This window comes from Bos indicus x Bos taurus, chromosome 16 (genome assembly GCF_003369695.1).
Source record: "Bos indicus x Bos taurus breed Angus x Brahman F1 hybrid chromosome 16, Bos_hybrid_MaternalHap_v2.0, whole genome shotgun sequence".
Classification (NCBI taxonomy): domain Eukaryota; kingdom Metazoa; phylum Chordata; class Mammalia; order Artiodactyla; family Bovidae; genus Bos; species Bos indicus x Bos taurus.
In genome coordinates, this window is record NC_040091.1 from 41017487 (window position 1) to 41045162 (window position 27676).

Below are 27676 nucleotides of genomic sequence, written 5' to 3' on the forward strand. Positions count from 1 at the left end.
CCTAAGTAAAGTTAAGGTCATTTCAAATTACAGCCTGTAGACTTTCTCATGTCAGAGAGAGTTTGCATAAGAATAAACTGAAGAGACACACAAAAACAAAGGGTTTCCAACTAGGTTTTATTTTAGTGTCCAATATTATCAGCACTGATACAGGAGTAATTCAGGCAAATTTATCACCTTAAATACATCAGAGAAAAAACTCACTGTGTCAAGCACATCTCGCACTCCAGCAAATGAACATAAAGACAGAACAAAGTTAGCAGCATTAAATTAAAGTGCTTTTTGCCACAATTCTTTCAGAGTTTCACCCTCAGTGGTATAAACTCAATTTTATTTGTTGTGTAAGAAGCTCAAAATCCCAGGGGATACATTTAAAAAAAAATTCATGTTTAGTTATTTTAAATAATTTCCCCCCACAAAGCACAAAATTCATTGGAATTGTGCAACGCTGATTTCTCTGGACATACTGTGAGGTGACCACCATCCGGGTCTGGCAAAAAGCTTGGCCATCCTCTGCTGCACAACAACCTTGGCTAAGTCCATCACTTTGTTCCACACACCAGAGTAGACTGAGGGTTTGAAGGACCAGTGGGCACCTGGAGAGCATGCCAACTGCATGATACCCGCCAGCGAGCAGAGGCCACTGAGCTGTTTCCCTGAAGTCAGAGGCGGACTCAGAAGGGCAGGACAGGCCCCACCTCTCTGCCTGAGCTTGCCTCTTTCTGGGAGAGCAGTACTGCTGGCTTCTAGGAAGCTCTCTGACCTGCCCGGCAAAGGCTGTCACCTGAAGGCTGCCTGCCCCAGACAGTTAACACCATGGAGACAGGAACCTGCCCCCACTGTGACCGGTAACAATCCCCACACTCAACATAGGAAACACTTTTCAAGATCAACTCGAGGCCCCATGTGCCACCTGGAGGCTCTGGGGTCAGGAAGGGTGGGAGGCTGGGCGCTGGGTTCCCTGTGCTGTCTGCTGGCCGTGTGCAGCATGGCTGGCACAAGAGACTTCATCCAGAGGTCTGGTGGCCAAGGGCGGCTTGAGCCAAGGAGGGGTGAGGGGTGGGAACACATTTCTTGTGGAACCTTAAGCTGGTAGGGTGGGCTCTCGGACCCCATGAGCCCCTCCCAGAGTGAGGTCAAACAGAAGGCCCTGTTTTGTGCCCACTACTGATCCTTCAGCCGTCCTGGGTGGGGTCCACTCCCCTCAGCCTGCCGCCAAGGTCCCCATCTTCCGCCATCTTTCCTTCTACTACGTCCTTTAACGATCTGGACCAAACCATCTTTCACCAATAAGAAGCCAGACTACGAGGCTAACGACCGAAAGCAGAACAAGGGACACGAGAAGGGAGGCAAGTCTCTCTCCATCATGGCACTGGCCGCCCAAGACAGCACAGACAGGACACAGCTTCCGCACACCACCGCCCTCCCGGCCACGCGCTCCAGCTGCCTCTGCGCTATCTTCCTGCCCCTCATGGCAGAAAGCCTGCCTCCGCCTAAAACCCAAGCCACACTCAGCCCACTGCCAATGTGGAAAGGCTGGTCTGGAAGGCTCTGCAAACAGACTGAAGCATGAAAGCCAAAGAACCACACTGACACAAAAGCCACAAGCCTCCTGGGACTCTCTGAATCATTCCTGGTGCAAACTGGGAAGAAAATGCAGCCTCCCCACAAAGGCGGCCTTTCTCTGCAGGGGAGCTGGGGTGCATGGTGGGTAGGTGTGTGGGAGCTGGGGTGCATGGGGGGCAAGTGTGCGGGGGTCGGTGTTAAGCGTTTGCCAGGGGCAGGGGCGGTACCTGCCTGATACCCTTAAAGGTCCAACCAGGCCTTCTGCAACACTGGCCGATCCCCAGAGTTCATCAAGCAATCAATCAGCAGCTTCTCAATCAAGAGAGCATGACAAAGCAAAGCAAAGACTGAACTCCCCAGTACCGTGCTGTCCAGACTCATTAAAAAAAAAAAAGTCTCCTTTAGGGGCACAAGTTGGAAGGTCTTCCTGCAACAGCAGGCAAAGGAGGGGAAAATAACTAGCGCTTCGGGGCTCAAGATGGTGGGAGACTGGGTGCTTTCGTTCTCACGGCAGCGGCAGTGGACAGGAGCTGCACGGGGGCCTGGTGGTGGCAGACCCCCCTCGCTCGCAGCACTGTCCTCCCCACAGGGGGTCCGGCTCCAGGTGCCCACTATCTGCTGGGCTGCAGGTACTGGTGGGTGAACATGTTGAGTTCGCTGTCCAACCAGCCGGCTTTATTCCTGCAGAGAAAAGGTTACCTTGTAGTGGCAAGAGCTGATAACTAGCCGTGGCGTAACCTGCCAAGCGTTCTACCGGACACCTGACTTTTATTCCTCTAGTAACCTCCGCTTCACAGACGAGGAAAATGAGGTCCAGAGGGATTAAATAACTTGCCACGGTCACACGACTCATTGGTGGTGGAAATAAACTCGGGCTTTTCTGACCCTTAAGCCCTGTGTTGGCTTCACGCTGGGCCCACCGACAAGTTCCCAAACTGTTGGGAACGCCGTGTTCTGCCTGTCAGCAAGCGGCAGTCCTCGTTGGGTTTACCCTGGCCCTGCAGGTGACGCACAGCAGAGATGCCCACCCCCAAGACCCACGCCTCGTGAGATTTCCCCTGGGGATGAGCGGTGTATCTCTAGAAAATAGGTGTCCCTGGGTAGTGGGCGGGAGTGCACGTCTGCACTGCAGGGAGGGGAAGGCCCACGGACACCCCTGGATGTAGCCCCCCTCTGTGCTGACGTCAGGGCAGGGCAGGAAGCCCCGAGTTCCCATGTGCTGATGTTATCTGGGCCTGAGCAGCCAAGAAGTCTACAGAGCACTTGTGCACGCAGCTCTGTGGCTGTGTCATGAAATCTCACTCCATCTTACAGATAAAAGCAATGAGACTTGGGGAAGCTCAGAGATTTGCCTGAATGTGAAGGCCGGGACCAGAAGCCAGCACTCCTGACTCCGGGGACCCACCCTCTCTCCAGCAACCTGCTGCCCGAAGCTCTGACTTTCAGTGGAGACTCCATGCAGACCTGGGCTCTGAGCCAGGCTCGGCCAGCCACCAGCTAGCTGGCTGGGTCCCCTGTGGGCATGGGTTTTGATAGGCCACCATCCCTGGGCTCACAGAGAAATGGTGGAAGTGAGGGGTGGGTCTAGCCCAGTGTTCCTGCTGACAACAGAGGGCAAGTAACGTGAGGAGGCTCAGAGGGTGCTGGTGTCCAGCAGGCTGGATCCTTCTACTCCCGGCTTAACCACCTACTGTGGGATCCCAGTTAAGTTACTCAACACCTCTCCAGGCCTTAGTTTTCCTTTTTATAAAGTGAAGGTGACGACAGGTCCCTGCAGGAATGTTGAAGATTCGGACAGCACATGTCAAGTGGCCGAGATATCGCATTTAAGGACGTGCCTGTCAGCTGTAACCTCACAGGACGGGTTTCCTCTGCTGCCACCTCACCTGAGCAGTTTGGCTTTGCTCTGAAGTGAATCAAGAACCTCGATTTTCTTATTCATGGCGGCGATTTCCTGCTCCAGGTTCTCCCGGGTGACGTCAACTTGCTGACACAAATGAGCAAAAGTCCCGGACAGTTCCCTGAAGGGGGAGAGGGTCAGAATCAACCAGGCTGTGTCAAGGGTAAACCAGACTCAGGGCAGGGCAGCCGCTAGCCTGCCAGTCACCTGCACCGGCCACCACCTGTCCTGGTGTGGCAGCATCTGCCCCATCTCCTGCTGAGACCATGGACGTCACAACCACCACAAATACCAGTATTACCACAGTGGGAGAACCAGGAGCACAGGGCAGGACACCCCGACCTGGACACAAGAGACCAGGATTCAGATCCCAGTTCTGCTGATCAGTCTAGTGCAAGAGCCACCTGGCTCTTGTGTGTGTCCAGCTGCTCAGTCGTCTCCAACTCTGCAATCCCACGGACTGTAGCCTCCCAGGCTCCTCTGTCCATGGGATTTCCCAAGCAAGAACACTGGAGTGGGTTGCCATGCCCTCCTCCAGGGGATCTTCCCGACCCAGGGATCAAACACACGTCTCCTGCGTCTCCTGCACTGGCAGATGGGTTCTTTATCACTAGTGCCATCTGGGAGCCCATGACTCCTCTTAAATCTCAGTTTCCTCATTTTGAAAAAGAAACTGTCAGTAAGAACACCTACTTCAAAGTGTTTGGGGGGAAAATGAAGTATTAGGTGCAGAACGCCTAGCAGAGGGCCTGCCACGTAGCAATAAAAGGCAGGCAGCCAGCACCTTCGTCACCACCACCAGATCAAGCAACCACTCCCACCTGCCCGAAGATACGCCACGAAGACTAGGCTGTGGCTTAGAACATCAAACCTATGCCCACAACGCAAGTCCTTCAAGGTAACCCGCTAAAGATGCTGCAAGTAACGCCCTTCGTATTGCCATCTTCCTTCCTGGGGGACCAGAGGCCTACTTGGTCCCAGCCCTGGACATACAGTGTCCCCAGAGGCTCCTCTCCCACTCTCAACCTCCATGTTGTCACTGCACAGCTGACGGCCAGAGTCGGATAGCTCTTGGGGCCCAGTGGTCTCCAGGTCAGGATAGGAGGGCACCATGGGAGCCAGCGCCAGCCCCTCAGGCTGATGGGGACACTCACTGCTGGACCTGGTGGCTGCAGTTGGAGCCGGTGTAGCTGATGATGAGCTGCAGCTTCTCACTGGCGTACTCCACAAACTGGCGCTTAAAGGCCCTCTCTTTGGCCTTGGTGGTCCAGGTCAGACGCTCGTAGACATAGAGGAGGCCATAGAGGCCAAGGGAGAGGGCAATGAGTCGCCAGCCCACGGCCTTCCACACCTGCAGAAGCACAGCGGTCAGCAGGTGCAGCCCTCTGCCGTCCCACACCCAGCTTCTTAGCCTGTTGCTGCCAGGACTTTCCCAGGAGCATCAAAAGGCCTTTGTACCTCTACTCAGAACACTCCTCTCAACATCTTCTTGGGCCCCACTGAGACCAGAAGGGGTCTCTAGATTGTTTCTAACTAGAAAATGAGGGAAACAGAGTGTGGCTCACACAACATGACTTGTGCAAAGGTGGAGGGGCCACCGCTATGGTTGTGAGCCCAAGAGGCACAGATCCAGGCACACAGACATCTTAAACAAAAATGCTAGAGTCCTCAGAAGGGACATTCCATTCTGTGACACTGATGACAAGTGGAATTCTGAGCACTGGTGCTCAGCAGATAGCTCCTTTTGAGCTGCTTTGTAACACTTTGGCGCAAGGCAGCACAGTCAGAGTCAAAGAGCTGGGGACGTGGAGCCAGAAACAGAGGCTCCAGTGCTGCCTGCCATCCTGGCTGTGTGACCCACGGCAAGTCTATTTACACCCGTTTCCTCTTGAAATAGGAATGATGGCTTCCACCCAATTCCCAGGGTGGTTTGGGTAAAATGAGACACCAATTGTAAAAGGGTTACATAACTGTCAAGTGTCAGCTTCTAAGCTAATGACCTTCTACCAGGTTACCATCTACCAAAAAAAGAACCAAAGTAGGTACTGTCTACAGGCCGGGAGGGCGGGGCCTCAGCTCCAGCCTACCCTGGCCTTCCAAGCTGAGAAGCCAACTCCCAGCAGCTTTGTCAGCTACATTCTGCCACCATTCTACAACTCAAATGAACGTCGCAGAGAGCATGTGCCCACATCATCAGGAAAATTCAAGGCACAAGGCACTCTGGCTGCAGTGTGTCTTGGGTCAAGACATGGAGAATACCCCAGTTATCAAGAAGGCAGCCTGTGACCTCAGGCCTCGGGGCAGAAGAGAAGGGCCATAAAACCACAGCTGGCAAGATGAGGGTTCACAGCCCAGCCTGGCCTCTTTCTGGCTCAAGCCCTTGCAAGTTCTGCTCTGTTTCCTCACGTATAAATGAGAAACTCCTGGTCATGCCCACCTCTCTAGAACCCGGGTTTGTCAATTTCTCAGGTTACTTCCCTACCCACAGGACTAGGCCTACAGGGGAAAGAACATGGCCTTAGAGTCAGATGGGGCCAGAGCTCAAATCCAAGCTGTGTATCCTTGGCAAGCCAACTGCAGATTTTCTTCTGTAAAATGGGAACCTCAGTGTCACCTTATGTTGGATGAGACTTCCACCCAGAAATGTACATTTCAGGGCTAAGGTTGCATGGTTCCTGAGATCACAGCAAAAAGTCATAATGGATGTAAAGTGCAGGGCTGACGCAGGGACCACCGCCAGATTGCCCCTCGGTCCCACCCACCTGCCCCCACCCTTCCTGTGCTGGGCTTGTCACTGACCACTCCTCCAACAACGAGAATGCCCATGGAGGTCCTGGACGTCAGAGAGGCGAGGCCAGTTACCATGGAAACCATGAGCTCCTCTTGGGTGAGGGAGCCCTGGGGCAGTGGGGGCATGCTGGGGTTGGCTGGGGTCAGGGGCATGGGCCGCTGCACCTGTGGAGAGAAACAGGGTGGTGCTAAGAAGAAGAAGGCAGCAAATCCCTCATTCCGTGAAACCCTCAGGAACCCTCAGGGCCAAGAGTCCAGAACAGGGACATGGGCCATGACTTCAACTTCTAAAATAGAAAATGAGCTCCACGTGTAGCAGACAAGGATTTCGGCTTCCTGACAGACCTGCCAGCCCAAAGGTAAACACCATGGATACCACAGATCATGAGCTGTGGCCACCCTGGAAGGCCTCAGCTTAGGTCCCCAAGCCTGGGACGTGGCCCAAGAGCAGCCCAGGTGACACCTCTAGAGGTACAGAGATGGGGGTTAACATCTAAACGTGAAAACGGTGGTATCTGGACAGACAGGTCATCTAGATTTAATAATTACATACCTATAAGCTTAATAAAAAAAATACAGCTTGCTTTTGTAATTTCACAAATATTAGTGCCTACAATAAAAGTAGGTTGATCTGTGGCAGAAACCTGACCGTGTTGGTGGCCCACATGCCACAGACATGACCTCCGGGAGCCCCATTTAGAACGGCTTGGGTGCCCAGGGCACAGAGTAGCCACCCTCAATGCCCAAGGGGGAGGGACTCCGCTTGCCTGGTCACTGTAGCCCATCAAGGCCCGGCGGCTGTTCTTGGGGCCCAGGAACCGGTTCACCAGCATGGTCCACCCAAGGGAAAAGTGAAATTCAATGTCCTCCTGAAAGTCGGCACATAGCTTGTCACAGTTGAGGTCGTAGCTGAGGGAGAAACACTGCCGAGGGACCAGCATGTCCATCTGACTCCGCACAGACACAGGAAGGAGGGGTTTCAAGCCGTCTGTCGGGAACAAAGAAAGTGGGGAGAAAGCAGAGCAGCTCAGCCCTGTGCCTCGCCAGTGCTGAGCCTCACCACACCTGCTGCTGGCAAGGATGCCGGCAGTGCGACCGAGAAACCAGGCCGGGATGAGCCGGCCTATGGGTGGGGTACGCAGACTGAGGCTCCATACCCGTTACTATGTGGATTTAAGGAGCAGGCCAAGCTCTCAGCCTCTGCTAGTCCCATGTGGTAACACAAGACGCCCCCTCCCCTGCTCACCCCTAGTCTATGCGTGGAATGAACTCACAACACATGTCCAGAACCTCAAGGTATGGAGCTGACTCATCACAAAAGAGGGGAGATAAGGAAAGGTCATTAGTTCTGCAGGCTGGCCTGAAACTGATCTCGGGCAGCCCAGAGCCCCGGTCCTAAGCCCTGTGGTACTGACCAATCATCTCCTGCTGCATGGTCTGCAGGGAGCTGGTGATGGCCGTGGAGCAGCGGTCTGACATGTTTCGGCCCAGTCCTTCCTCTATGTGGCGGTGCAGCTCCTGCAGCCAGAAGAGAGGGAAAAGGAAGCGGCACCTTCCGCCAGTGTTCCCTCCAGGGAGCCCAGGGCGAGGCAGACAGAGGCTGGCCAGCCCAGGCCCAGCAGGTGACAGTGGTAGGCAGGTGGAGTGAAGCCTGGGGCTCAAGTGGCTGAGGGGCCCTGACTCAGACCAGCATGGGCTGAATCCCTGTCTCTCAGTGACTCCATCCATAGCCAACAGGAAATATGGGGAGCCCCTGCCCAGAGCACCTGCCACTTAATGACTCACATTCTTGTAAACCTTGAGGACCACGGGGGAAGGGTGGAAGTCCATCTGGTACTCGTCCACCAACACAGAGAGGCGCCGGATCTCCTCGGCCATTGCAGTTGACACCTGCAGCAAAGGAAGTGTGCTGGTGAGGGAACGTGGTTCAACTCCACAGCACCAGGAGAGTCTAACAGGCTCTAAGAGACTGGATCTGCCTCCCTGCAAACCTGCAGTGTCCACAGATGGTCTACAGAATTAAAGCTTTTGAATTCAGGGGTATTAGAGATTGGCTGACTGAAACTCATCTAAGTTGTGGAGGAGGCGGCCCAGAAGAGGAGGACTTGCCCAGGGTCACACGATGGAACAGCAAACCCCAAGAGGCACGATGTTCTTGAATCAGGGCTATGGCTTCCTCCTGGAAGGCTGAGAAGTCCTGGAGGAATAGGATGTCTGTGTTTTCACTTTTTGAGTGCCTGGCCTCTGCCTGCCTGCTAAGTCGCTTCAGTCGTGTCCGACTCTGTGTGACCCTATAGACGTCAGCCGACCAGGCTCCCCTGTCCCTGGGATCCTCCAGGCAAGAACACTGGAGTGGGTTGCCATTTCCTTCTCCAATGCATGAAAGTGAAAAGTGAAAGTGAAGTCGCTCAGTTGTGTCCGACTCCTGGCGACCCCGTGGACTGCAGCCTACCAGGCTCCTCCACCCATGGGATTCTCCAGGCAAGAGTACTGGAGTGGGGTGCCATTGCCTTAAGTCCAAATCTCCCCAGTGTCCTTCCTTCTCCACTTCTCACCTGCCTCTCGACTTCCTCTGTAATCTGCTTAATTCTCAGTTTGTAGTCTTGCGCCAAGAGCTCCAGCTGCTTGTCAATAAACCTCAGCCGCTCCTGTCGCTCTTCACGTGTCTCCAGGCAGTAGACCCTGAGAAAAAGAGCCCTTGTTACCCAACTAAGCCAAGGAACAAGAGGGGGCGCCGGGAAGTCTGTGGGCCCCGGCTGTGATCCTGGCATTCCATGCACACCCGTGGAGGCCTGCTCTTCCCCTTCCCAGGCAGGAGGGAGAGACGGTGCCAACAACGCTCTTAAGTTTTCCGAATTTGGAGGATGTGGTGGTGACAGATGGGAGGGTGCTTTTTCAGGAACTTTAGAACAAGTTCTGCCATTCATATAGAAAAAAGTCCACTAGTAAACAAAAGAGAAAAAGAGGTACAACACTACCCAGAAGCCTGGCCCAAATCACCAAGTCTGAAGTACGGATCAGGGTCGGGGAATGGGAGTTCCAGCATATACTGCTGGTGGGACCACAGACAGGGCCAGATGTTTCAGAAAGCCATGGGTAAAACTGGGTAAAGCTGAAATGCATACACCCCAAGACGGAACACTCCACCTTCTCTAGCAGATGCACACTAGGGGATACATAAACTGATGTCCACAGCAGCAGGGTCTACAACAGTAAAATAATGAAATCTAAAGATCAATCTACAGGAAACTGAGAACTGCTCTTTCAACGAAAACTCCTAACCTCCAACTACAGGCATCAACAAGGACAGAGGACAAAAACAATGCTGAGTGAAAAGCAAAGCCAGGTGCTGCATGCTCCCGTACCTGTACATCTGAAACACACGCAGAGCAATACCGTGCATTCTTCAGGATTTACATAAAAAGTTCTTTTTAATGAATGACAGGACTACACACCAAATTCATGATGGCAGTTACCTCTGAGGGGCAGGCAGAGGGACACTGGGGCAGGGACTGAAGAATCAAAGGGTATTCAACAGTTTTTTTCTGTGTTTTATTTGTTATATTCTGACAATAAAACAAATACTGTCAATTGTGGGCAATGGAAACAAGGTATATTATTCTCTGTACTTTCTCATATATTTTAATCTCTCAAAAAAAAAGTATCTTTTAATTCTCTTTTTAAGGTGTATTTGGCCATGCTGCACAGCATGTGGGATCTGAATTCCCTGCCAGGGATAGAACCTGCGTCTCCTGCAGTGGAAGCTCGGAGTCCTAACCAGTGGACCACCAGGGCAGTCCCCAAAAAAGGTATTTTGAAGAAGTGCTTTCTGTTTCTGGCTCTGAGAATGGCTGTAGTGCTAGGCATAGCACTGGACCAAGGCTGCCAGCTCAGACTTTCAGGGAAGCTCACTGCACAGACCCTGCAGGACAGACAGATGCTCCACAACCTCCTCACTGGCTGCTCCTTGTGGCTCGAACGTGGCCTGGTGGAAACCGTGAGACCCTGCTCTGCCAGCTGAGCTCTGGCCCTGGGCCCAGCCTCAGACGAGGGTGAGGTAGTCATGGCTGCGCTCCCTCTGCCAGTCTGCTCCCGGGCTCTTACCGCTGCTCCTGTGCTGCAATGTGCAGAGAGTCCATGATGAGGCGGACGGCCTCCGCGATCTGCTTGGCCCGGACCGTGTGCTGCTCAAACTTGGTCTTCACAGCCGACTGGGAGATGCACTCCTGGAACAGACAAGAGGTGCCAAAGGAGGCAGAGGCCACTAGCCAAGAGCCAGGCTCAGGCATTCAATTGCCAGGGAAGTGGCTGGGGAGTGCCAAGGAGGCACAGAATCTCCAGACAACAGGATCAAAGGCTCATGCTCACCTCAAATCTCCTCTCAAAATTCTGAAACTCAAACATCCTCACTTGAAAGCCTTCTGCAAGAGCGCCCCCTAGGAGAAGTGCACCACATTAGTCCAGAGATAACTCAGGCAGCCAAGAGCTTCTCACCCAGGGTTCCTCTCACCACCTCATTCTCACAACTATTTTTACCGGCTGACTTAGCACAAGACCCACTGTCTCAAGCGTCAGGGAAAAGCAAGAAGATGATTCCATCATCACCTCCTTCGGGCATGCCCTGGGCCTTCTGGATCCTAGCGTTGAGCACCTCTTTGGCAGACACGAAGAAGATGCGGTCTCCAGCCTGGCCCCGATCCACCACGCCCAGCTCATCCACCAGGAAGCTGGTGCAGCGCTCCATGTGCTGCCGCCGCACCTGGAGCCCAAGCAGACAGGTATTATATGACCAAGTGGGGTGTGAGGGGGCCCTCCTGAAGGAGCCCATGGCCCCCGGTGGCCTCTTTTCTAGGAGTACAGGTAATCTAGTCACGTGGCTGAGGATTCGGAAGGTATCAATACACATGCAGTGATCATTTCCCACCATCTGTCCTCCAGCCACCGGGCCCCCCAGATCCCAAGTCACAGGGTTCCATGGGGTGCAGCCTGTCCAAGACACCTGAGGCATCAACAAGCAGAAATGTTTACACATGCCCCAAACTGCCTTGTTAAGAGCCTACAAAAGCCTCCCTTTGGTGCCCCAGAAGGAAAGGAAGCTGGGGGTCAAGAAACCCACACCTGTGAGGGGGCAGGGAGGAAGGCTCAAGAGGGAGTTGATATATGTATGATAATGGATGACTTTGTTTATAGCAGAAACCAATACAACATTGTAAAACAATTTTCCCCCCATTAGAAATATATTAAAAAAAAAACAAACACAGAAATCCACACCTGGACTCTGTATTGACAAGCTGAGTCCTCCCTGGCCTTGTTTATTGAATGAGAGGGCGCCACCCCAAAATCCTTCCTTGCTCTGAAGCTGTAGGGCTCCACTGCTGGAACTTCAAAGTGACAACAAGCCTCGGGTGGACACCTTCCACATGCCAGGCCTTTGCTCAAGGTGAACAGATCTCATCCTCTGCACAACTCCATCTGTTACACCCAGCCCACAGGTTAGGATTTACCTGGGTTAGTTGGGTAGGTTAGGGAGTTTATCAGTCACACTGACCAGCATCTGCTGACTACACAGTTGATCATCGCCCCATAGCACCTGTGACTCCTTTTTCTTTCATGTTACCCATACAAAGTAAAGCATTCTGAGCTGTAAGAACCAATTATTCTTTGCTCTTCTTGTAAGCTTCTTTCCTGGATGCCTTTCAAAGCTACGCCTCTGACTCATTCTTCAAGAACTAAGGAGAGCCCTGGTCCCAAGCAAGGGCTCGGCTAATGTGGTGTGGAGGCCTCTCAGCATGGAGAAAAGCCTTCTGAAGATTAGAGGGGAAGGGGATACACATATACATACAGCGGATCCACTCTGTTGTGCAGCAGAAACTAACACAACACTGTAAAGCAGTTACACTCCAAAAAAAAAAGAGGAGAGGGGTCCAGGGAAGTGAATGGGAGAAGTGAAGCGGTCCCATAGTGACCCCAAACACCTCATGAGACAACTTTGGTGATGAAATTCATTCAGGCACGCGGCCAGGGAGAGCACGCAGAGAATCTAGGTAGATGCATGGGGTGGCATTCCTCAAGTTGCTGAGTAAAAGAGGCGCCCACCTCCTCCATGTACTCAGGCTCCGAAGCAGAGGCATCCCAGCGGTTGTTCAGGATGAAGATGTTTGGGCGGGACAGGCGCTCGCTCACCTTGTGGAAGAATTGCTTTTCCTGGATGAGGGGAAAAACCTCAGTGAAGGAGGGGCTGTGCCAGCCAAGGCCCTGCTGGCCCGCCTGCTCGGCTGGATCTTGGGAGTGTGGGGAAAGGGAGAGAATGGGTTACCGTCTGCATCAGGGTGGACTCCGAGTTGGCCACCAGCACAAACACGTCGGCGTCCAGGCAAAACTTGTCAATCCAGCTGTCTAGCTCTGTGGTGACATCGATGCCAGGGCTGGAGGTGACAGGGGTAAACCATCATCAGACCCGGGGCCCTATTCTTCCTGCTCTGAACAGACCTGAGGCAGCAGGCAAAGGAAGAGAAAGCTACAGAGGAGAGGGAAATCGCCCTTCCTGGAGGGATTCTTACTTTTCATCTCATGTCCTTCCAGACTGTCTGAAAATGTGTTTTTTGTCATATGCATCTATCACTCACATAAAAACCTAAAGATCTGTAATTTGACTTTGTGCATGCACGTGTGCATGCTAAGTCGCTTCAGTTGTGCCCGACTCTTTGTGACCCCATGGACTAACTGTAGCCCGCCAGGCTCCTCTGTCCACGGGATTCTCTAGGCAAGAATACTGGAGTAGGTTGCCAGGCCCTCCTCCAGGCGATCTTCCCAACCCAGGGATCAAACCTGCATCTCCTACACTGGCAGGCAGGTTCTTTACCCATGGGAAGCCCCTGCATTTCACTTTGCGGGTATACAATCAAGGTGAAGTGCTACATTTATCTGAGTCCAGCAAGCACCCTCATAGCAAATTTCTTGGTATAGTTATAGCCTGTTCACAAAGCAGGAGCAAAGTGTTGCCTTGAGAAAAATAAAACGCAACAGGGACCTCATCAAGAACAAGCTCCACCCTCTCCTCCAATAAACATACTGACATTGGGTTGAGGCCAAGAACCTTCCCCAGTTTCGAGCATCCTTCCTATCCCTCTTTACAGACCATCACTGGGAGATCTTCAGGGCCCTGATGCCTGCCAAGATGATACAATAACCAGACCCTGAAGGAAATCCACGAGGCTGGAAGATGTGGTTAAGCTGGTTTAAAAAGTAATATACTTCAGCAGAGCAACAACATGACTTTGGGGACACTGGCCTGGAGGACCCAGAAATGGAAACCCCGGGGCCCTCCCCGTCTGTACCTCCTGGGGAGGCACCTGCCCTCCTACCTGTCCATCAGCACCAGGTCATCCTTGAGAAGCGGACACTTGGAGTTGGGCCACATCACACTCACCAGGCTGCCAGCATGCAGCTGTTCGTCCTGGTGAAGGGCATGAGCCAGCTGGTTCACCGTCTGATGGGGGTGGAGGCAGAAGATAATCAGGGTCAAGGAAGAGCCTCAGGGCTGGAGACCAGTGCAGCCTAGCCCCAGGATAGTGGCCTGGACCACAGGCCAATATGCTACCCCTCTTTCATTTCATGCATACAAAGTCAAGAATTGGGAGCTGCTAGCAAGAACCAACTATCCTTAACTCTTCCGTTAAGTTTCTTTCTTGGATGTTGCTCTGCATTAATTAATTCTTTATGAACCAAAACGAGCATCTGGTCCCAACCCAAAGTGTAGCTGGCTCTCAGAAAAATGAAAGCACGCGAGCCCTGAGCTGAAACATTGGAATCAGAGAGCAAACGCAGGGATTGCTCTCTGGCAACACCCCCAAGAACAAGGCATACACACTCTGCATTGCAAAGAGAAAAGGCCTGCCCAGCAATTCACAAGGACTGTGAATTCCAGACTCCAAAACCTCCCTGAAGCTCTCACACTCCCTAAACAGCCAGGCTAGGACAGGGCTTCCCAAACTCCACTACAGGGACACTGCCCCCTCCTTAGAGGCGCCTTGGGTCCAGACACAACAGACCCACTGGTTGGTCTCAGCCTAGACTTGACCCACCAGTGTGACTAGGGCCAAAAGCCAGACCGGCAGGGCCCCCTCACCTTGACACTCCTCTTCTCCTCTGAGCCCTCTGTGAGGAGGAAGGCCTCGTGGCCATCTGTGCCCTCCACCCGCAGGAAGCAGTTGGTGGTGTGGCCGATCCCGGAGGGCAGCACTTTGTCCCAGAGCATGGCATTGATCACGGTGCTCTTCCCGTTGCTCGTCCTACAAGGAAACCCACTGAAGCTACCACCATCTGCATCTCAGGTTGTCACTAAGAAGGGACGGCCTGGAAGTCCAAAGCCTTGTCCTCTATAGTGACATCAGTGCCCACACAGGCAGAGTGGGTGCTCTGTGCTTAGGAAAATAGACGGACAACCCCGGTGGCCTGTACAGGTGACGTGCCCTGGTTCATCATGGTAAACCAACTACAAGGGGCTCCCGTGGCGTGATGCCAGCATGCAGACACTACCTGCCTTTGAGTGAGCCCCCTCAACATGAGGCTCTCAGCATCATGCAGGAGACCACCTGTCTGACTCGGAAGACTAACCCACTTCTCCTCTTCTACCAGAAGCCACTGACTCACCCCAAGCTGTCTTCCTCTGTCTAAGTGACCTCAGCTGAATGACCCTGAAGTTTTTCTACAGAAGGCCAATTTTGTTGCTTTTCTCACACCAGGTTCCTCTCAAACATGAAGCCCCACCCGTCACTCCCCGCTGATAAGGGCCTGCTCTAGGGTAGATTATGGTAGCATTCTGCATGCCACCCCCTTTTCTGCCTTCTTTTTCTTTAAAACAGCTCCACTCCGCAAACTCATCAGCTCCAGCTCACCAAAGCCAGGGTCACAGTTCTGAGGCGAGGATGAAAAATGACAACCCAGAAGGCTGAAGGACACCCCAAGGTGATGAGGGGCAGAGGGGCAGCGTGCCTATTCCTCAGGCTACCACTGTGTGCAAAGCATCCAACCTATCTGAGACCTTTTTTTTCCCCTGTGCTGTGCTTAGTTGCTCCATCGTGTCTGACTCTTTGCAACCTATACTGGGCTTTAATTTTTTAAAGGTGGTTTAAGAAGAAATATATTTGGTCTTTGTCCCCAGTTCCTGGCAATTCCTTAGAATTTCCTGAGGGATAGGAGTGTCCCTAGTTACTCATAAGGAGCCCCTACTGAGCATACCTGTTTACACTCATGAAGTGACTAAGGTGGGGCCCCCACACAGCCTCAGGATGGGCTGATCACCAGAAAGACCAAGTGATCAGAGGGTTGGGACTTGCAGCCCCACCCACTAAACGTCCAGGAAAAGGAAGGAGGGGGGCTCTGTAGATTAAGCCCCATCGATCTGTTGAACAGTGAGATCTGATGAGCTTCAGGGTGGAAGGCAGTGTGCCCTACTTCACAGGGACACAGCTCCCCCGCTCAGGACCCTCCCAGACCTCGCCCTGTGCACCTCTTCATCTGTATCCCTCACAATATCCTTTATAACAAGCCAGTAAACCTAAGTGCATGCTGCTCAAGCAGATTAAACTCAAGGAGGAGGTTGTGGGAACCTCTGATTTATAGCCAGTCGATCAGAAGCACAGGTGTCCGAATGGCATCTGAAGTGGGCTATCTGGGTACCAAGTTCTTATCCTATAGGGTCTGCCACCTCCTGGTAGAATGTCAGAACCAAGTTCACTGTGCAGGACACCAGTCAGTGCCCACTGAGAACTGGAGAAGAATTCCCTGGCACTGTAGGAAACATTCCAGAGGTGCCTACTTGACCTCAAAGCATAACAAAGAGATCTGAGGGCTAAAAGTATAAAACGTTTAGAAGAAAACATAGGGGGGAAGCCTCATGACGCTGGAATTGGCAGTTTCTCAGACATGATGTCAACAGTATAAACAAAGAAAAGTATAAATAAATTGGACTATATCAAAATAAAAAACTGTGCATCACAGGACACAGTCAACAGAAAGGTAACTGACAAAATGGAAGAAAACATTTACAAATCATATATCTGATAAGGAAATTCAGGATTCCTACAACTTGAAAAACACACAAAAAAATCACAAAACAACTACAAAAACTCCCAAACAATTTAAAAGTAGGCAAAGGACCTGAACAGACATTTCTCCAAGGAAGATATACAAGTGGCCAACAAACACATGAAAAGATGCTCAATATCTCTAAGCATTAGGGAATGCAAAGCAAAACCGTAAAAGCTACTAACTCACACCCATTAGGATGGCTACTGCCATAAAAAAAAAAAAAAAAACAATAAGTAAGTATTGGAAGGATGCAGAAAAACTGGAACCCTTGTGCACTGCTGGTGGGAATTAAAATGGTACAGTCGCTATGGAAAACCATATGGTGGGCAGCTTCTCAAAAACTCAAAAACGGAATGATCATATGGTCCATCAGTTCCACTTCTGGGTATGTATCCAAAAGAAGTGAAAGCACGGTCTCAAACAGGTATTTGTTCACAGCAGCACTGCTCACAGTAATCAGAAAGGGACGGCAACAAGTGTCCATCGGGGATGAATGGATAAACAAGATATGGAATATACATGCAATGAAATATTGTTCAGCCTTAAAAACGAAGGGAATTCTGACAAATGCAATGATATGGATGATTCTGGAGGCTATTACACTGACTGAAATAAGCCAGTCACAAAAAGACGTGATTTCACTTATATGAGGTTCCCAGAGTCAGCAAATTCATAGACAGAAAGTAAAGGGGTGGTTAACAGCCAGTGGGGGAGAAGGGACCAGGAAATGTTACTTAACGGTAAGTTTCCATTTTCCAGGGGAAGTTCTGGAGACTGGTGGTGGTAACAGCTGCGTAACAATATGAATGTATTTAACAAAATGGAACTGTACACTTAAGAAAAGTTGCAATAGGAAATTTTGTTATGTCTACTTTACCACTGCTAAATATAAAAAAATTAAAGGGAGAGCGCCGAATTCTGTGGTGTGCTGCCTGCTTCCCTGCCTTGGGGTGGTCGGATCCAGCACAAAGAGCATGCCTCCCTCCCAGCTGGGAAGAAAGAAGGCATGAGGACTTCGAGACTCACCGGCCGAAAAAAGCCACCTTCATGTGCCGCCGGGCCAGCACCTCGCTGATGCCCCTCACTTTGGACAGGTAACCTTTGACGTCCAGAACCTGTTCTTCTGTCGTAACTGGGTCCAGTTCTGCATTCCTGTAGGTTTCTGCAGGTGCAGATTGAAAACAGTTCAGCCCACCGTCAGAGTTTCAGAGTTCCAGAGTCCTAGTCTGGATGGCGGAACCCACCCCCGCAGGACCCTGTTCTCCAACTGGAGGTCCAGACTCCTGTGGGCCCCAGTGCAATAAAGACTGCTGGGTTCCAGTGCAAATGTTGGCTCTTACCTCTTCCTGGGTTTGTGACCTCAGGCAAATGAACATTCCTGGGTCTTAATTTCCTTAGGCTTAAAACAGAGATAACAACAGCACCTACTTCATGTGGCTGGAGAGAGGATTAACTGAATTAAAATACAGAAGTGCCAAGAATGGGGCAGGTATCTGATGAAGATGCAAATGTTGACTGCCATCATTTACTTATATATTCGTACTTAAGGTACACTTACCAAGTTCTCAGTATATGCCAGGCACTGTTCTGGTCAAACACAGCCTCGTTTAATGTACCCATCAGAGCTACCAGACAGTGGGGTCAGGGCTGAGTCTGGGTCACTGTGCACCTTCCCGAGGCCCTGCCTGACCTGGCCCCACTCACCGCTCCAGCTGCGTCTCGGGCACCTCTGCCTTGCCTGCTGCCTCACCACATTCCCACACTGACCACCGCTCCAGGCTTTGCTTGGTGCTTCCTCACCCCAGCCCTCCAAAGAACTAACACACCACCTTGGGGTGCTCTGGCTCATTCTCACTTAGCCTGCCCTGATCCCACCAACGTGAGTCAGGTCCTCCTGGCTTGCGTCCCCGCGGCAGCCTGGACTTCTTGCATCTTAGCCCTTGTCTCAGCATAGGGTAACCGCCCCACTCACCTGTGTGCATCAGCTACCACACGCGGGCCCAGCTGTCTGACTCCCACACCCCATGTTCAGCAGGTGCACAGTGTTTGCTAAGTGAACAGATCCTGGGATCACTGCACTCCTTTTCCCCAGGGCCCTTGCCACATGGCTGGATAACACCTTATGACAGATGGGAGCAACTGAGAAAGACCCTGTCCCCTTCCCATCCAGCACTTGCGCCAGGAAGATCCTGAGCTGGCTGGACTGCAGACGTGTCCGCCCTCAGCACAGCCTGGCTGCCATGGACTGAATGTTTATGTGCCCCATGTGATGACAGTGTGATGGTACAGCTGACCCTTGAACAATGCGGGGGTTGGGGGTGCCAATCCTTCGAACAAAAATCAGCATGTAATTTAGTCAGCTTCTGTATGCACAGCCCTTCTGTATCCACAGTCTGCATCCACGGATTCAACCATGGATTGTGTACTATTGCAGTACTTACTATTGGAAGAAAACCATGTATAAGTGGATCTGTGAAACTGAAACTCATGTTATTTGAGGGTCAACTGTACATAGAGATGGAGCCTCATGCCTGGGGTTAGTGTCCTTATAAAGGAAAACCTGAGAACTAGCCAGCCCCTTCTGCTATGTGATTACATGAGCTGCTATGTGAGAGCTCGAAGCCAGGCCTCCAGACACCAGATCTGCTGCTGCCTTGGTCTTGGGCTTTCCAGCCTCCCAAAACTGTGAGAAATAAATTTGGGTTGTTTACAAGCCACCCAGTCTATGGTATTTCTGTTACAGCCGCCCAAACAGACTAAGGCACTTATGAACCACTGGGCTGACAGGTCCCAGCCTTGCGAACAGTCCCATTGCACCCAGAGCACACCAGGTGCATTTCAGAGCCGCCCAGTGAGTTTCCCCTACAGCTGGTGCCAATGAGGCCTCCCCATGTCCACTGGTCACCCCTTCTCAGACCATCGACATTCTTCCCTTAAGTGGGCACATGGGTGTAGCTTTTGGAATGTGCGCCAGAGGAAGCTGGCTCTCCAGCCTGTGACTAGAGAAAGAAAATTTTAAAGAAAAAGCCATCAGCTGACAAGCTCTTACTACTGCCCTTTAGAGAACAGTCCCAGGCAGTAGCCTTCCCCTCCCCTGGCCGGGACGATCCCAAATACATCTCAGGATCACCCCAGTGCTTTTCCCTCCCTGGAGGCCCACCAGTATGAGAGGCCTCCTGTTTTCACAAAAAGAGAAATCAAAACACCCATTCCTGATGCCATTGCACAAACATCTTCATTATGAACCAGGGTGTTCATCCACAGAACCATGGGAGTGAGTCAGAGCATCACAGAGGGTTAGTTTTGGCTCCGGGGGGAACAGCGGCCTGGTCTGTCCCATCTCTGCACACCAGAACTACTGCTAAAGAACAGATACTAGACTGGAATCATTTCAACTACCAATCCTACACCCTTGAAATTCAGATCTTTAAACTCAACAAATTCTCTGGGAACACCTTTCCTGCATTAAGCACCATGCTGAGGGCAGGGCATGAAGAGTCCCTGCTTAGTCTGTTTAGGTTGGTCTCACAAAACACCACGACTGGGAGGCTTAGACACAACAGAAGTGTGTTGCTCGCAGTGCTGGTGGCTGGAATTCTTGGATCAGGGTGCCAGCCTGGTGAGGTGAGAGCCCTCTTCCAGGTGGGAGACTTCTAGTCATATCCTCATGTGGCAGAAGAGGCGAGGGAGCTTTATGGGGTCTCTCTGATAAGAGCACTAATCTCACTCACAAGGGCTCCACCCTCATGACATAACCCCTCCCCAAGGCCCCGCCTCCTAACACCATCACAGTGGGCCTGAGGATTCCAACACGTGAACACAGAGGGACGAACGTTCAGACTCCAGTACTGGGACTACTTCCTTTCTTTCGAGGGAGCCTAAAGGAGCAGCCTGACATGTCAGCCAACCAAAAGCCAATTTGCTCTAGGGGAAGGCACCAAGCAGAGAGCGGCGTGTCCCCGAGGCATTCCCACTAAACTTCTAGGGCTCTGCAGATTAGAATTAGGAACCCCCACCCCCGGTCCCCCCTAAGCTCCTCTTTCACAGATGAGGAAACCAAGGCCAAGGAAAATTCAGTTCCTGGCTGTTCACTGATAACTCCAGGGCCTGGAGCCAAGGTGTGCCTTCTAGACAGTCTGAGAAGACAGTAGCTGGAGTTGGTGCTCAGACTGAGTAGGGCCTTGGGAACCAGCCCTTCTCTGCTGACAGAATGAGGATTAAGGTTGGGCTCAAATTAGTAACTAGAGGAAAAGGTGCCAGTGATGCAAGTCTTATTCAAAGTCCTGGTATCTAAAAATATCAGAGAGAGAATACCCTGGCCAGGAACAACCAACACCCAGACACAGGGTGGGGGACTGGTGGCAGCCAGGCTGGGCCAAGGAAAACACCTGGACTTTGGAGTTAAGAGACGCCAAGGTACAGTCCACTGTGTCACTTACAAGGTATCAACGACTCTCAGAACCTCAGTCTGCTTGTCCCTCAGGTGAGGATACGATTCACCCACCTCTTATGATTAAGCGGAGCAGAATCTGTACAATTCTCAAGGATGAGTCCTGTGTTTCCCTGGCCCAGCCTCCCTGGAGCCCAGTTTCACGTGATTCCAGGAGCAGAGTACCACTGAAGGTGACAACCCACCTGGGCGTGAGCTCGTCAAGGGCAGGGCTGTACCTCCCTGTCCCCAATTCTGCCCCCTAAATACTGAGGCTGACAGGAGCGGGCTTGGCTGAGCAGGGTGCCCGTCTCACCTTCCAGGAAGGTGGCGCTCTCCTGGATGTAGGCCCCCAGCTGCTCAAAAATGCCATTGATCTTCTTCTTGGCGGTGACAAAGTGCTTGAGCGGGGAAGCATTCACTTCAGCCATGTGTCTCTTATCCTTCTTGACTGTGACGATGGAGTTGCATCGAGAGAAGAGCAGGGACATCGCGCTGCGAGAGAGAAGACATGTGAGCGAACCCAGGGACCTTTTGCTGGGGTGCAGAAGAGTGCGAGCCGCAGGGGCACTGGGCCTGGCTCACAGGCCCATCCAGAACATGGGCCCTCCAGGACCAGATTGCAGACAGCGAGATCAGAGCCAGCATCTCAAGGCTAGGAAGGGACCGCCTGGGCCCATCTTCCTATCACACAGTGTGGGCACCCAGGGTCCGGACCTCGGGTCCAGTTCTGGTTGTTCCCTGCTGGGTGAACAAGGACAGGCCTGCCTCACCCACCTCAGAGAAAGATGGGGGAACCACAAGGCAACATACAGAGATGTCCTCCTCTGAATTTTCGCCAGAAAAGAATGACAGAGATCGCACTTATTTCCTATACATCACCCCCTGAGAAAAGGCACTGAATACTCAGAGCAGTGAAAGCAAAGTGATGTTCAAGGTCAGGCGCTTCCACCACCCTCCTTGGCCACTCTGCTGCCCAGTGCTGATGGCCCTAAATCCTATCAGGTTTTGTTTCTTTGTTTTTATTTTTGCCTTGGTTGCCAGTAGGGAGGATGGCAAGGAGGGCTGATCCTCAAATGAACGCAGTCTACTTCTACAATTTATACTTGTAAATGTTTACTGTTGTCTTTTCCTTATAAATGTGTCTACTGTAGAAAATGTGGGAACTAAAGGGAAAAAAGTCCACAACCTCACAGTTCTACAACAGGCACTATTACAGTTGCTTATCACCCCAGTCTGTTTTTGTGTGGTAGCTCTTTTGCTCTTACTCAATCCTCAGTCACATGCACATCTTTGTGGCCTATTTTTTGTTTTTGTTTTTTCACATGGCCATAACAAGTTAGGGGCCATGAGGCTTAACTCCAGAGTCCTAGAGATCTTTACTCAAAGTCAAAAGAGGCAGACAGACTAGAGAAGCTGGTCCCCAGATGCAGCTGGCAGTCCCTGAACCAAAGTTCCTCAGAGTCCCCACCACGCACAGTGCCATTTCTTCAGCAGAGCCCTCAAAACCCTGGCAAGTCCCAGGAAAAAGGCCTTTCCAAGGATAAAGGGTGGTGTGCACAGCTGTGTACGCCTGGATATGCCCTCCTCAACACTCAGCAGTTCCCTGTCGGTCCCTGCCTCCCCTGCCACCCTAATCACAGTGCCACCAGCTCTCCACCCGACCCGGCACGCGCTCTATCTGGGAGATGACAGGGTACTGCCTAGGAATGAACCTACAGAGAAACTGCCAAAGCGTGCTGAACCAGCTCCTGAGAAGCAGAAAAAAAACAAACATTCCTAATAACTGAAAACTGGCCCTTAGGAACTAACCATCCCAAAGAGCGAGGAGAAAGAGAGACCCACAGGGAAATGGGAACCCACATGTTTTATCTAAACCTACAAGTTATTTTTCAATGTTCAAGATTTCTGGAAAAAATGAGAGAGAAGTGACTGTGTGTCTATTTCTGCCTTCCTCCTTCGGAATATACCACAGCTGCGAGATTTTCTCAGCATGGTGCCTACTTTCAAGGGCGTGAGTAAGAAAGACAGGGACTTCCCTGGTGGTCCAGTGCTTAAGAATCTGTCTTGCAATGCAGGGGACGCAGGTTCAATCTGGTTGGGGAACTTCGATCCCACGTGCCACAGAGCAACTTAGCCCACGGCTGCAACTAGAGAGTCCCAGCACTGCAATGAAGGATCCTGCATGACACACCCAAGATCCCACTGCTGCAACTAAGACCTGATGCAGCCAAATAAACAAATAATTGTCAAAAAAAAAAAAGGAAGAAAGACAGCAGATAGAGCTTCCCTGGTGGCTCAGCAGTAAAGAATCCACCAGCCAACGCAGGAGACAGGGTTCTATCCCTGGTTCTGGAAGATCCAACATGCTAAGAAGCAACTAAGCCCGTGCTCCGCAACTACTGAGCCAGAGCTCAGGAGCTGTAACAACTGAAGCCCTCGAGCCCTACAGCCTGTGCCCTGTGACAAGAGAAGCCACAGTAATGAGAAGCCCAAGCGCCACAACTAGAGTAGTTCCCACTCGCTGCAACTAGAGAAAAGCTATTACACAGAAAAGAAGACCCAGCACAGCCAAAACTAAATAAATAAATAGAATTAAGAAATGAAAGACAGCATCGCTCCAAGAAGGGGAAGAAAATGCCACTGGCTCCTCCAAAGCAGAAACGGAGAGTACACTGCTATCAGGCTTCCTGTGGCCCAGCAGGAAAGACCCTTAGAGACATAGGGGATACATGTAAGCAGAAGAGAAAGTCACCGGAAGGAGAACAGGGTCTCACAAGGTAGCTGGCACTGCAGATGAAATTCTGGAATCAGAGAGAGCTGGGTTCAAATTGTGATTGTGCTGTTTCTGGGCTGTTTAAACCTCAGAGCCTTAGAGTTGTCATGTGTACAAACGAGATATCACGCAGAGTCCGTGAGAAGATGAAAGATGATATGGCACAAGCTCAAAGGTAGTTTTACATACTATCAAACAGCAACAGTAATAAACTCTACCAGCAAGATCACAGGACTCCCCCTGGAATAGGCAGCCTTCGGGAGTGAGCAGACGCAATTCCACCACCAGCACACCCACAGCCACCCCATGGCTGCCACAGGGATCGAGGCACAGGTCTGCTCAGGGGTGAGGCTCAGCAGTGCCCCGCCCCAGAAGTGACTTGCTTGCAGGCAGCAAGTTCCCAGATATCAGCGGGGCTTTTAGGAGCAGGCGTTTTCAAGTTCTGCTCATTCTTTGCAAGCCCAAAGGATATGACACCAGAGGCATTAGTGTTCAGTAAGTGCAAGATTCAACAGCATGCCCGTGAGTTAGAGCCGAGTGCTCCAAGGTCACCTGGTCTGCCCAGATGGCAGCCCGTCCAGGGGCTGCCCAGCGTTCACGTCCCCTGCCTGCAGCTGCAACCTGAACCTCCCAGGTGCACCCTACCAGCAACCCCTCCAAGCTAATTTCTCTGCCCTTATTCATGCCTGAGTTGAGAGTCTATGTTTGTGTTACACATGCTGCTTTCAGCCAGGAATCCTCTGCCCTTATTCATTCATTTGGCCTATGCTCCCTGTCCTTCTAGACCCAACTCTAGTGTCACCTCCTCCATGAAGCCTTCCTTGACATCTGCATGGAGCCCACGCAACCTTACCAGACTTTCAGGATTTTTTTAATCACACTTTCTCACCATCTAATTTGTGAACTTCTAGAAAGCCAGCCTCTGATACAGAGCAATGACCTCCTTCCATTTCTACTTTCCTCCTCCACAACCGTGAGACATGGTTTGAGTTAGCGAGTGCCCCTAAAGGGAATTACCTTCCTACCCTTCTAAACCTGGGATACATGTATTTACTTTTCTCTTACAAAGCAGCCTTTGGTGAAGCATCTGTTTCTTAGTATTTGGAGTTCAATGAGTCAAGAGAGTTGATCAAATCCGTCAGATTCCAGGATGTAATCCTTCCCAAGAGAGAGCTGGGCACACGTATGTGCACAAATGGACCACAGCTGCAAATGTACACAAACTCCAAGGCTGGGTCCCGCCCTCCTGGGCTCCACCAGCTGGCTTCCTAGGCTTTCAGAGTTGGGGGAAGCAGCTGGTTCCTGATCCTCCTCTGGAAAGCCCCGATAGCCCCTACTTCACCACAGGGCTCACAGCAGGCATGCGGAGCCGGTCCCCCAGGCGCAGCTGGGCCAGAGTCAAGCTCCAGTATCAGCTATCCACCAAGTGGCACGAAGCAAGCTGTTGTGACCGCCTCAAAGTGCTTCCCGAGGTCATGGTTTCAGAGCGTTAACACTAGCATTTTCCGAAGTGCAGTCCACAAAACTCTAATGCAGCCAATGTTCCATACACACAGGGCTCCATAGTAGAATCAATTTGTAAAACACTACATTCTACAGTCTCCCCCTGCACTGTAGCACACGAGCACAACAAAGACTGTGGGAAGGCAGGCTTGCTGTAACGACTCTCACTTCACTGTATTTAATGCTGCATTTCACAAACTTAGCTGAAGAAAACCTTCTTCTACATAACAGGAGAAGGATCATACTTTGGGAAAAGCCTCATTCATCCCAGTAGTCTCCTTCTCTCATGACAAAAAAGTGCTGGGGGCATAGTAGTTACAGATACTAAACTAAAAGCAATTCTAAAATGCTACTAGCACTCGCAGGGACTGAAAAGTTCAGCCTCAACCTGGGCTATTAGTGGAGGAGGATTAGGTGCCGTGGGTGCAGGGACAGCAGCCACAAAATTCACTCCCAGGTGTGTTTGGATCCCAAGCACAGTCCCTGAGTCCACACCACCTCCTTACCCAGTTTCATGCACAGCGACTCCTAGCAGGGAAAATAAAATGGATCCACAGATCGTCTGCTGGTACAACTGGAACAGAGGAAAAGCTGAGAAATTCAAACAAAAGAGTATACACAGTAAAGAGGCAGAGGAGACTCTTAGAAGAACTGTGATAAGGAGCCAGTGACCCAACTTCCGGCGGGCAGAGAAGGGGACAGAGGAGCCAGCACAGCAGAGAACAAATGAGGGAGATAGAGACTCGTTCTTCAGGCAGCCCAGAGATCCCAGCCATTTTCTTAACTGTCAACCTTTAAATGGGCTTTCTTGGCAACCAGTAAAATCATGTGAAAGGAGACAGTTTTTTCCAACACAGGTTGGAAAGATCCAGCCCTGTTCAAGAGAACCCTGTCCAAGAGATTCAGCGCTAGATGGCCAGCAGAGTACACCCCTTTCCACTCCACACAATTCCAGGCTGCCAGATGTCTTGGCCACCACTTACTTTTCCGATGGTGAGAGACTTTCACAGGGTAGGCATCATGAACACGGGCTGGGTCAAAAAGAGGAAAAGAATTTGAGTTCTTCTTCCTCCTGTCTCAGGTTGAAGATGGCTACTGAATGACTCCGCCAATTCTGAGTTACTAGAAAAGCAAAGAGACAGGTCAGCAGGCAGGGGGAAAAATGGTGCCAAACAAGTCTAATTAGGTTTAAAAAGCCAAACAAACTCATCCCCGAGGGAAGTTTACTCACTGAGGTACTGGGGTGGTATGTGAGGAAGTGCCCTGGGGAAAAACAACCCACGGGTTCAGGGTCAAGCCTGGATGCGCACAAACATGTGTTCAGCCTTGTGCTGGTGACAAGCAGGGACTCTAGTAAAAGCACATCCAGAGGGACCACAGGAGAGGGCAAAACCAGTTCAAGGACTAGGCTTGAGGGCTGTGGCACTGAGGACTAGAGACCGGAAGGTGGAGTTGAGACAGAGAAGTGGAACTTACTGAAGGCCCCGATCTGTCAGATGCTGTAAGATGTCTTACTTAACTCTCAATTCCACAGTGCAAAGACAGGCTTGGAATATTTAAAGATTTATGAACTGCGAGTTAAGAGGCCAAGCTTGGAACTGAGATATGGCCTCCCTCCCATTGACTGCAAGCCTCACTTGTTTTCAGTTATGTGGAGGGGCCTCACCTGACTCTTGGGGATGGCAAGGGTGACAGTTACAGCCCTTTCTAGGAGGAGAGAAAGAGAACAGATAGAGAAATTAAAGAAATAGGGCAATCAAGGCTTACAACAGATGGAAATGGGAATCGGCAGTTTTGGCTTCAAGCGTCCAAGCAGCTATTTATGTACATTTTCTGTCTGCCTTGTGTGTGTGTGTGCACGTGTGTGCAGGCATGTGTGTGCACATATGTGTGCGTGCGTGCTGGCGCTAGAGTTAGCGATGGATAAAAAACAGCCCCTGCCATCAACGGAGCTTACCGTCCACCCACAAGCCAAACAAGTACAGCGACAACTGTGCCAGGGCAGTAAGTGCCCAAACTGAGGCGCCTACGATGATGAATATGGGCACCTATCATGTGCTGAATAAATGCTGGCAAATATAGAGAACTGGACAAGAAATGGGGAAAGGGCAAGAATAGAATCTAGCGGGGAAGGGTGAGAAAGCGGGAAAAGTGGAGTGACAAGAAGCCTCAGGAGACCCCACCCCCAAGTCCCGAACCCCGAGTCCCGCCCCCTCCTCCAAGGGCCGCGGAGGGCCCGGCGGCGAAGCGGGAGCGTGGGCACGCCCGCCCGCCCGGATCCTGAGCCTTCGGGAACCCGGCGTCCCACCGGCCCACGCTGGGGTATCCAGGACTCGCCTTGTTGGGCCGGGTCGGGCCCCACCACCCGACACACTCGCCCTCTCACCTTCACCTTCCTAGCCTCCCAGCGGCCATCATACCCCCGACGTCACCAACGAGCGCCACTCCCGGCAGAGGCGAAAGGAGGAGGGAGGGCGAGCGCGTCACCAGCCGTCGCAAGTTCGCCGTTCTGGTCCCGGTGAGTCGGTGGACTCCGAGCTCAGCGAGTTCCACCCTACTAACCCTTATGGGTCAGGGGTCAGGTGGCTCAGCTCCAGGAGAGGCGCCTCGGCGCCCTTAT

At 51.7% G+C, this 27676-nt stretch overlaps 1 protein-coding gene across 3 annotated transcripts; it reads right to left on the reverse strand.

Annotated features, from left to right (window-relative positions):
- Positions 1-98: 98 nt before the first annotated feature.
- On the reverse strand, positions 99-27676 carry MFN2 (mitofusin 2). 3 transcript variants are annotated; one of them, XM_027564879.1, is made up of 20 exons: positions 27443-27676; positions 26040-26178; positions 25563-25647; positions 21094-21272; positions 17375-17510; positions 14385-14547; positions 13621-13745; positions 12573-12681; positions 12353-12460; positions 10862-11015; positions 10625-10692; positions 10361-10482; positions 8812-8938; positions 8042-8146; positions 7672-7774; positions 7024-7244; positions 6266-6421; positions 4621-4817; positions 3453-3587; positions 104-2247 (listed from the first exon to the last, which is right to left on the reverse strand). In XM_027564879.1, exons 4-20 carry the CDS (start codon positions 21266-21268, stop codon positions 2178-2180), a joined length of 2274 nt encoding a protein of 757 aa, XP_027420680.1. In that variant the 5' UTR covers positions 21269-21272; positions 25563-25647; positions 26040-26178; positions 27443-27676; the 3' UTR covers positions 104-2177. The 3 variants fall into 3 exon arrangements, with proteins under 3 accessions (XP_027420679.1, XP_027420680.1, XP_027420681.1); XM_027564880.1 differs by having other exon boundaries at positions 108-2247; positions 25563-25630; XM_027564878.1 differs by lacking the exon at positions 25563-25647 and having other exon boundaries at positions 99-2247; positions 27443-27675.

Excerpts from the sequence above, each read along its gene's own strand:
- MFN2 (XM_027564878.1), bottom strand. The coding sequence starts at position 21,268 with ATGTCCCTGCTCTTCTCTCGATGCAACTCCATCGTCACAGTCAAGAAG. Across the intron at positions 12,461-12,572 it reads AGTCCACCCTGATGCAGACG|GAAAAGCAATTCTTCCACAA; the intron begins GTAACCCATTCT and ends CCCCTCATCCAG. Across the intron at positions 2,248-3,452 it reads AGCAAAGCCAAACTGCTCAG|GAATAAAGCCGGCTGGTTGG; the intron begins GTGAGGTGGCAG and ends TTTTCTCTGCAG.